At 41.7% G+C, this 10,493-nt stretch overlaps 1 protein-coding gene across 8 annotated transcripts in view; it reads right to left on the bottom strand.

Annotated features, from left to right (window-relative positions):
* Window positions 1-4,393: 4,393 nt before the first annotated feature.
* Window positions 4,394-10,493, bottom strand: part of ugt2a5 (UDP glucuronosyltransferase 2 family, polypeptide A5) — a 106,712-nt gene continuing 100,612 nt past the window's right edge. For 4 of the 8 annotated variants that reach the window (XM_043720775.1, XM_043720751.1, XM_043720785.1 and 1 more), the window contains exon 6: window positions 4,395-4,892. In XM_043720775.1, the coding sequence (XP_043576710.1) occupies window positions 4,610-4,892 (283 nt within the window). In that variant the 3' untranslated portion in view covers window positions 4,395-4,609. Of the gene's footprint in view, window positions 4,893-10,493 lie in introns of all 8 variants that reach the window. The other 4 variants (XM_043720799.1, XM_043720793.1, XM_043720806.1 and 1 more) reach the window with 3 other exon arrangements.

The raw sequence follows: 10,493 nt of genomic DNA on the forward strand, positions 1-10,493 counted from the left end.
TCCTGAAGAAGGGCCTGTGCCCGAAACGTCAAATCTCCTGTTCCCTGGATGCTGCCTGACCTGCTGTGCTGTTCCAGCAATAAAGTTTCAACTTTGATCTCCAGCATCTGCAGACCTCACTTTCTCCTCACTCATTCTCATTCCCCAGCAACCTCTCACACCACTAGCCCTGCATGCCCCATGTGCTGCCTCCTCAGTGGAAAGTTAGAAGATCCTGTGTGTGTGTGGTTCCGCCTTTGGCTGATTGCCTCCTGATATCAGTCGGTCTTTTTGTATAAAGGAGTTATCTACACCAGAGCCAACAATCCCTCGTTTCCATGTATTTTGTCCTGCAGACCAACTGCTGTGACAATGGAGTGCAGGAGCCTGCGTATGCTCAGCCTGTTTCTCCATGGCAGCTGCCAACCTGTCCATTGGAGGCAGACTGTTGTAGCATTTGCTCTCATTAAATCCCAGATGCCTGTCTGCCATTGCTGCTCTGTCTTATGCACTGCAATGAAGTTTCTGATTGCCAGCACTACAGGGGCCTCTCCTGCCTTGGACTGAGCAGATGTCTGTTCTCTGGCAATCCTCCAAATGCCTGCTGCCTGGGGAATTTCTTCCTTGCCTAGTCATGGAGCTGTTGCAATGAAGTGCTCACTAAATTATATTCAAACGTTCATACATTTTCCATCTCTTTAAGCCAAGGTGCTCTTAATGGTGGACAACCCTCTCATGACTCACCCATTACCCCTTTCCCAGCCATGCTTTATTGTGTCCTTCCCTCAACCCAAGCAAACCTTGTCCCTCTTCATAATTTTATTGTGCCCTTCCAGAGCCTGAAGGCTGCAGTGCCTGTGAGTAACCTGTTGATGCTCAGTACCATGGCTGTAAATGCCCCTTGACCCCATGCCACTCCCCCTAGCTCTTTGAAAGGACATTCTCACCATGGACCAGACCCTCAACCAACATTACTGGCCAGCCCTGCGCAACATATGCCCACAGTTGTGACTGTTGCATGTACATCTCCCCAACCATGTTAGCCCTACCTCCCAAACTGGCAGTGATGCAGCCAAAGGACTGACTATGACCCACTCTCCATACAGCAGTGGCATGGACCCCCAACTGAGAACAACCCAACCCAACCATGGCTGATTCCCTGGACTGGTTTGGAACTGCCCATGATTTATTGTGCTGGGAACCCTGGTGGATGGGTGCCACCATGGACTTCAGTGTGGTCTACTCCCTTAAGGGCTGAATACATAGCTGCCTGTTTGCTACACATTCATTGCATTTGACATGGTGGCTGCTGGCTCATGGTGCCAGTGTGATAATGATGGAGCAAATTGTCTTACAGCAGAATGTGCAGTCCCACCACTGTAGACTGCTAAACAGCAAAGCAAACAGCCTGGTTATGTACAAGGCAAGGCAGGGATACTGCAAGCACATAGGTAAGCATCAAGAGAGCGAGCATTAAGAGAGCAAGTCAGCATCCTGAGACACAGCCTAATCTCGCCAAGAGGTGTGGTTCTGTGCCTGCATAATAAGTATCTCTATTGCAGCCCTTCTGTACAAGTTGATAGTAAATCCTGCAATGTAGGTTGGTGCTCCCTGAACTTCACGCCAGTGTATCAGAGGGATTCCAGGATAGCTGTGAGGGCTTTCCAAATGTTGCATGCCAAAGTCTGTGTAGGAAGTATACATGCAGCTGGTCTATCTTGTGCTGTGCTGCAGTTTTGTTTGTAGGTGACGTCATTCAGAGCAAATGATGAGCTAAATCCACTGAGTACCAGCTCTGGTTTCCTTGTCGTGTTTCCCCAATGTCAAACTCGCTGGGTGAATTTGGTAAGAATAGGAGTCCGAGGTGAGTTGAGCCGTTTAACAAGGCATTTAGCAATAATCACAGTCAATCGGTAACTTTCCACTGCCTAACATGAATTTTATCACATTGCTTGTGAAAAGCATAAAAGGTAATGCAAGTTGCCCCTGGTGTCAAGATGAGCCTCACACATTTGTCACCCGATTCTGCCACACATTCCACCATATCTCATGTCACTCAAAAGTGTGAGATTCTGCCCAAAGATTTTACTCTCTGTATAGTTTTGAGACCATCATAAGTGGGCAGGTTGTATTTATAATTAGTAATAAAATAGTTAACATTTTCATTCTGCTAAAGCTATTCTTAAATGAGTGAAACTTGAAAAAAGTAAACAAAGCAGAGTTTGAAAAATCTCATTTTATTAATTATTATTAAAACAATTTGTAATACAGAAATCTATATTTACTTTCACTTTTACAGTGAGGATGGGGCTGGGAAGTGGTTACCCAACCTGATAGCAGAAGACACACTCTCAAATTGGTCCTTCCTCAGATTTGAAGGATGTTTTTCAAAAATAAGATAAAAAATTTCATAAAGCCCATAATATGAGTTAGGTCTGATTAGGAATTAAATGTAGTAAGTTCCTAAGTTCACTCATTTTAGAGTGACAGCTAAATTAATTCTGCTGCCTCACAGTGATATAGTAGTAAAGCCTAGTCTCGAGTACTCCTCAAATTTGTTTGAGAATGCAGCATGTTTTGCAATAACACCATTTTAAACACTATTTCCTGCTTGCTAAAAATAAAATAATGTTTCAAAGTTGTGTCAATAGGGGTTTATAGAATGCCAATTAAGTCTGATATTTAAAAAATCGTTACATGCAAACACAGGAGCATTCCATCAGTAAAATGATTGAAGAGATAATGTCCAAGGGAGATCAATATTGATGAAGATGGCCCAATGAGTGAAGAAAACTAATGACCACCCAGAGATAACCCATCAGTCATTTAGCCCATGCTTTGCAGACTTTGTTGCAAGCCTGGCAAGTCTTGTCGGAAATCCATAGGGTTATGGTTTCAAGCCCATCAATGGCTTAAGTTTCTTGAGGTGTACTGAGGGACTGCTGCACTGGCGGTTGTGTTGACTTTCAGATGAGATATCTGCCAAGTCAATGTAAAAGGTCTGAGAGGAGCAAATTACTGCAGATTGCTAGAATCTGAAATGAAAACAAAAAATGCTGGAGATCACAGTGGGTCAGGCAGCATCTATGGAGAGGAAGCAAGCTAATGTTTTGAGTCTAAATGAATATTCATCAGAGCTCATATGAAAAGGTTTTTTATCAAATTGTTTTAAGCTGGCTGAGTGTGTTAAATTTCTCAACTACACAGTTTGGCAGAATATTAATTTTTTATGTTTACCTTGTAGAGGAGATGGGAAGTGAATCTTGGCAACAACAGATCATTTGGCAAACCAGTTAACTGGGTGTGTGTGTGCGTGCACGCGCACATGTAGTGAGAGGGAGGGTGTGTTTTGGGGGTTTTTTTGCATTTGAGAGTGTGTGCACACACACATTTGTGTACATGTATGTTGTGTATGTGTTCAGTGCAGTTGAGTACTCATAATGGAAGTGGCGAAAACACGCCAAATACTCTAGCTAGTCCCTTCCCTCCTCTTGCCCAGTTCCTACAATTCAACCTCTTAGCTCAGTGCTGTGGAAGGATGAATTTGTGGCCTTGTGAAGTAACCTATCACATATTAAACCATTAAATTGGGAAACCCTGTATCCACAGCACACCGTTAGTTATTTTGGCTGTGGAAACCAAGGCAGGAGTAGCTGCAATGACAGACGGTGAACTAACCATAATACTTGATGGGAGTTTTCTGATGAAGGAATAATTAGAAGCCCTAATCTGGCAAATTCAGTGCAACATTTTGATCTGTGATGATTGCATATTTCTCGTTATCAATAGTTAGAGCACTGAAGCATAATGCAGACTTCCTGCCAATCTTTCTTCTGGTGTAGAGATATCACTGTGCAAATTAATAAATGGACAGATGTTTTCAAATGTCTTGTCCTCAAACTATTAAACAACATTCACACCTGGGCATATATCTTGATTCCTTTTTCATCACAGAGTCAAAATCCTGAAACTCCTGACCTACCAGCAATATCTTTATCACACAGATTGCAGTGAGAAGAATCACGTATCTTTCCAAAGTTAGTAAGAATGACACCCTTGTCCCCCAGAATTTTTTTTTTTAAGCTTAAAATCCAATGATTTTTAGGCACAATTTAAAATTTGACAGATGCAACATTGGAGTGCAATGAATGATTCAGCAGTGAGTTGAATGATAGAATTATAGAATCCCTACAGTGTGGAAACAGGCCATTTGGCCCAACAAGTCCACACCGACCTTCCAAACAGTATCCCAGCCAAACCCATTCCCCTACCCTATTACTTTTACATTTTCCCCTAGCTAATGCACCTAACCTACACATTCCTTCACACTATTGGCAATTTAGCATGGCCAATTCACCAAACCTGCACATCTTTGGACTGTGGGAGGAATCCCACGCAGACACAGGGAGAACGTGCAAATTCCACATAGTCAGTTGCCCAAGACTGGAATTGAACCCGGGTCCCTGCTGCTATGACTATCAATAAATTGATAATTGATTCTAATGATTTTTTTTGATCCTTAGTTTTGATTAAGCATATTTAGAGCACCATGTAATTTTAACCATGTTAATATAACTTTCAAAGTAGTTAAATGGTGTTATAAATTTGTCACCTTATTCATTAAAGACCATTATTCGACCTTGTTTTTCTTTTCCCTTGTACCTCTGCATTTTCGGCAGCAAAACATGCAGCATTTTTTGACGGCAAATACAATGGCTGCTAAACAGATAAACAGAAATGCTATCACATCCAGGCAATGGTACTGGTACCAGGATAGGGAATGTGCTGCAGGCCGCAAATGTTGAGCTCCCCCGTGGCGCATTACAAACTCAATCCAGAACACCGCTCTCTCCAGTGGAGTCATTGGCTGGTCATGTTGAATCCGAGATAACTTCAGTGCATTTTCTTTGTAACTAAGAAAAACATAAGCAGTTTATTTTACAATCTCCCTTCATTTTGTCCGAATACCCAGGTATGAATAATGACTTGCATTTACAAAGTGACTTTAACATAATGGGAAATCCCAAGGAGCTCCACAAGAGTGTCATCAGACAAAAACTGTCACAGAGCCAAAGAAAATGACATTAGGACAGGTCGCCAACAACTTGGCCAAAGAAGTTCTGTTTTATGGAATATCTTAGAGGATGAGAACAGGGTGAAAAGCAGAGCCAGAGCTTAAAATGATTACAAAGATAGGCCAATGGTGGGACAGAACAACTGGAAAGGCACAGAATTATTTAAGATTATTGCGCTAGAGTGGAATTTGAACAGAAAATTTAGAATTTTAAATTTGAGAGTTTAATGGGGCAATTAACCATATAGATCAGTGACCATAGATATGTGGGCAGTATAGTGTTGTTTCCTTCATGTATGCTGCCCTACTCTGCAGCTCACCATCAAAGGTGAAACGAGCAAAAGGAAGGATAGGTAACTCAGGAGTAGCACAATTAATATAGTTATTTTCATCTGAACAGCAATGTCCGCATTTCATGTGCACAATTCCAACATTTATTTGAGGTCAGTTCTATCAAACCGGTTGATTATTGACAGAATTGGCAGAATTACACTGCTAGAAGAAACTTTACAGTAAGATCAAACATTTGCAGGATTCAGGTCCATTGATCAATGACATACAGCACAGTGTTATTTACACTTCATGCCAAATGCCAATATTTGTTGTTTATAACAACTGTTTTGATGAGCCTAACTAAAAAGTACAGAAATCCTTGCTCCCTTCACCAACCCAACCCCAGAGTCCTGGGCATTCTTAAAAATAACAATAGGAGGGAACAGCAGAGGAAGTGCTGGAAGCAGGAGGCAAAGGGAGTGGTGTAAGTAACATCAGGGATAGAGAGACAGGAGGAAGCCGTTCTCCCCGGTGAACCAATTGAAAGGCGAGTTCCTGTTTGGCAAACAGCTAGTTTTATCAGGCAATCACTTTCATTTTTACAAACTGTTGAATATCCTCTGGGTCATTTAACCTAGAATGTTTGTTAAAGTCAAAAAATTACCTCTGTTACACTCACGAGTCATCAAGCAAGAGCAACATCAATAAAACTAGATCCAAAACCTTAACTCACATTTCAGATCAGTGATGTTTGTTACAAAGAGATGTTTCTATCTATCTTACCTCCTCATTAGCTTCTCTTTGCATGATTCCTAACTGCTGCATTATGAGCAAATTTGTGCACATTGGAAACTGGTCTGACTGTCCAAAATGACTTCATTGAACATCAGTCTTACTGCAACAACTGATATCAAACTACTCATGGGTCAATACTGTTGGCAATGTCAAAGTCACAGCAAATCAAATACTAATTATGAATACTTGGGCACATGGAAACTCAAGCCCATAGCTGTCTACATTTTTCTAATTGGTGGTGCCCATTTCTTGATAATATCAGGCAGATTCTACTTTTTTCAGGCAATCTGGTTACTGCCCCAGTAGGCTGGGGACTATCCATAGCATCCAGGATTCAGGGTCATAGGCAAAATGACTTATTAATACTAGTCACTGCTCTTATGGAAGGAATGATAATGCTGTAAGGTTTACTTGACTAATGCCTGGAATTACTGGATTGCATTATGAGGAAAGGCTTTATTGCCTGCTCTAGTCCTACATTTTATGGTCTAATGGTTCAACTCGAGGTTCATATTCTAGGGCATATGGAGATAGGCAGTAAATGCTATCCCAAATCCCATAAATGCATTTTTTCAAATTCACCATCTTAAGTGAACTTCTATTGAATTTCATCAACAATGTATACATTCTTCCTTTGAAAAGAATATCAACACTGTACACAATACTCCAGATGCAGTCACACCAAGGTTCTATAAAATTGTTGGAAGAAATCTTTACATCTGTACTCAAATTCCTTTGTGATGAAGATTAATACACCATTCTTTATCAATTGTTACACTTCTTTGCTAGGTTTTAATGACCTATGAATAAAGACACCCAGGTCGCTTTGGACACCAACATTTCCAAACCTCTCGCCATTTAAGTAATTTTTTTTCTCTACTAAAGTGAATAACTTTATACTTATTCACATTATATTCCATCTGCCATTTTCTTGCCCATTCAGTTAGCCTGTTCAAATGGGAAAGATCACAGCACAAAAACAGATGTGAATAGCTTTAAGTATTGCCTTGCTGTAAATCTACAATAATGAGTAGAGTGGGTTCTTTCTTGATTATATGTTTTTACTGGGATTGGTCTCTTGATTAAATTTTAAAAATATAAGCCATAGGTATTAAGTTAGCCTGGAGCAGTGTTTTGCAGAGTAATAAGGCAATGTTATTTACTGGGTCTGTAGATTAGAAGAACCAAAATGGCCTTTAGTACAGTGGTATTCTCTTCTTGTCGGATGTGGGAGTTTCAGGAGAGTTTAAGGGTTACTGAGAATTATATCTGCAATAAATGTTGTTGATTGCGAATCCTGTCAGATCGAATGGATCGGTTGGAGCAACAATTAGAGGCAGTGAGGAATTTCATGGCATGAGGGGGCATTATTGGCTCTACCGCCAAATTCTAGCCACCCGATGCCTGGAAGAAGAATGCTTCATCTTCTGCCTTGGGACCCGCCAACCACACAGGATCAATGTGGATTTCACCAGTTTCCTCATTTCCCCTCCCCTTACCTTATCCCAAATCCAACCTTCCAACTTGACCTTCCCTCCCTGTCAATCTTCCTTCCCACCTATAAGCTCCACCCTCCTCTCCGACCTATTGCCTTCACCTCCACTTCATCTACCTTCTCGAAACATCAACTCTCCTGCTCCTCAGATGCTGCCTGACTGGCTGTGCTTTTCCAGCACCACACTCTTTGACTCTGACCTCCAGCATCTACAGTTTTCACTTTCTACACCTGGTAGATGCCTGCATTGCCATCTTTCTGCTGTTAATGACATTTTCCATCTATGGACAGCAAATCAATGCTACAACCCCAAATACCAACTCATTCTGACAGACAAAATGCTCATTTAGGCCTGCCCCAACACATGTGATGGCATTGGTTTCCTGTACAGTGCATCTGAATATAGCCAACTGCAACATCCTGCAAAGGTCTTCAGGAGTCCTTGAAGAAGCAGAAAGTGTGGAGCTGCCAGCCACTGGTCGCATCCCTTTGTCTAACCTTAATAACATTTTTTTAATTTCAATACACCAATATGAGTTGGCAGTTAAATAGCCTCAGCAGCAGATTACTATCTTTACTGTAACGTTTACAAACCTCAGCAATTGACCATAAAATTCAGCATCACTCTATCCATCACTGATTTGTAAACTGCCCAATGACAAAAATAAACAATTTGTCACAAAATGTGAACCAAAAGCCTTTTACGTAATTGGGCAAGAAAGTTGCATAATGATTGGAATTACTTCCCGTTATTTCTTCAACTCCCTCAGTTGGACTTTCACGGCGAGTTCCAGGAAATCTCATAGCATCAGGTCAAACATGGGCAAGGAAAGCTCCTGCTAATCACCACATATCGCCCCCAACCTCAGCTGATGAATTGGTGGTCTTTCCTATTGAACACAATTAGAGGAAGCCACTGGAAGTTGACAATGTATTCTGGGCAGGAAATTTCAGTGTCCATCACCAAGAATAGCCAGCAAGAACACTATTGACTGAGCTGGTCAAGTCCTACAAAACACTGATGCTACACTGGGTTGGCAACAGGTGGTAAAGGAACAAACAAGACAGAAAAATATACTCAACTTCAGCCTCCCTTTTCTGCCTCTGTAGATGCATCTGTCTATGACAGTTTCTATAGAAGTGACCATCACACAGTCCTCAGGGAGATAAAGTTGCAGCATCACATTGAAGGTAAGCTCCATTGTATTGTATGGCATACAATCACCATGGCAAATGGGACAGACTAGCAAATCAAAACTGGGCATCCATGAGGTACTGTGTGCCACCAGCAGCAGCATTGTGCTCAAAGACAATCTGCAAACTCATGGCCCGGCATAAACCCCACTCTCCCATTACCATTAAGACAACGATCAATCCCTATTCAATAACAAATGCAGGAGGGCACATGACAGCAACAATACTAGGCATATCTTAACAAAAAGGTATTAACCTTGTGAAACCTGTGACAATGCTGCTCCTTTACCAAGGTTACGTTTTCCTTGGCTTTTTTTTTCCAGAGAGGTCATAAATGACACAGACTCTGAAAGTCAGAGTTTGGGTGGGTTTAGGGCCAGTTTAATTATAGCTAACAGACACTGTCTCAAGCAAAATGCTTTCAAGTTTTTAAATAAGACACTTGTACAATGTAAGGGGAGTGGCCAATTCTCCCAGATCAGTTTTTCTCTGGTTTGGTATAGTTTTAGCACAGTAGAGTTTTTGAAGCTGCTGGACCCAAAGAAGCAGGTCCATGCTGGTACTCTCCCTCTGACATCTCTCCTGTAAAACCCTGTGCTTGATTTTATCTTTTGTGCCAAGGGGTGTTTATAGGGATTGTTGCAAATATTTGAAACAGCGTCATGAAGTTGGGATGATCTGTTGGGTTTGTGGATAGGTTAAGTTATTCAGTATTCTGTCCTCTTTTGTTTGTGTTTCATTGGGTAAGTAAATCTTGAAAGTAAATTGTGTTTTGTTTAAAACTAAATGGTTTGACCAGCTGCATCACTCCTGGAATATCCGTGTTATACCTGCTTAAAACAACTAGCAATGCTAGGGTCCGGGCTACTTTCTGGAAATGTTTTGATGGGGTGTGGCCTAGTCCATAATTAAACTCCAACACAAGAATACCTGTGTGTGAAGAAACATAAGCATGACTGGGCTAAGCAATTCCACACCAATGGACCATTTCCCAGCTCTGCAGTCCTGCCACATTTCATATCAATTAAACAAGAGGAGGTTTCACAAATATGTGCAGTGAAGAGGAAGCCCAACAGTACAATTATAAGGTTTAATCATCAGTCTAAATTGGGTAATACATCTCAATATCCTCTGAAGGGCGCAAACATCACAGATTCAGTCACTCTGACTACCTCCAAGAAATATCAAGAAAAGGCTTAAGACATTAGACAGTCCAAAGACTCCTGAAAGCATTCTGACAATAGTACTGAAAAAACTGTGCTCCAGACCTTGACATGCCCCTAGCCAAGCTGTTCATGGACAGTTACAACAATGGCATCTCCCTGACAAGGTGGCAAATTGAAAAATGTGTTGCTGGAAAAGCGCAGCAGGTCAGGCAATTGGTGATGTTACCATGCATCTGCTGACCTTGTCCTTTTAGATGGTAGTGGATATACCCTGGAAATTTGCCACCTTGGAGAAAGTGAGGACTGCAGATGCTGGAGATCAGAGCTGAAAAATGTGTTGCTGGAAAAGCGCAGCAGGTCAGGCAGCATCAAAGGAGCAGGAGAATCAACGTTTCGGGCATAAGCCCTTCTTCAGGAATGAGGAGGGTGTGCCAAGCAGGCTAAGATAAAAGGTAGGGAGGAGGGACTTAGGGGGAGGGGCGTTGGGAATGCGATAGGTGGAAGGACGTTAAGGTGA

Source organism: Chiloscyllium plagiosum, chromosome 2 (genome assembly GCF_004010195.1).
Source record: "Chiloscyllium plagiosum isolate BGI_BamShark_2017 chromosome 2, ASM401019v2, whole genome shotgun sequence".
Lineage (NCBI taxonomy): Eukaryota > Metazoa > Chordata > Chondrichthyes > Orectolobiformes > Hemiscylliidae > Chiloscyllium > Chiloscyllium plagiosum.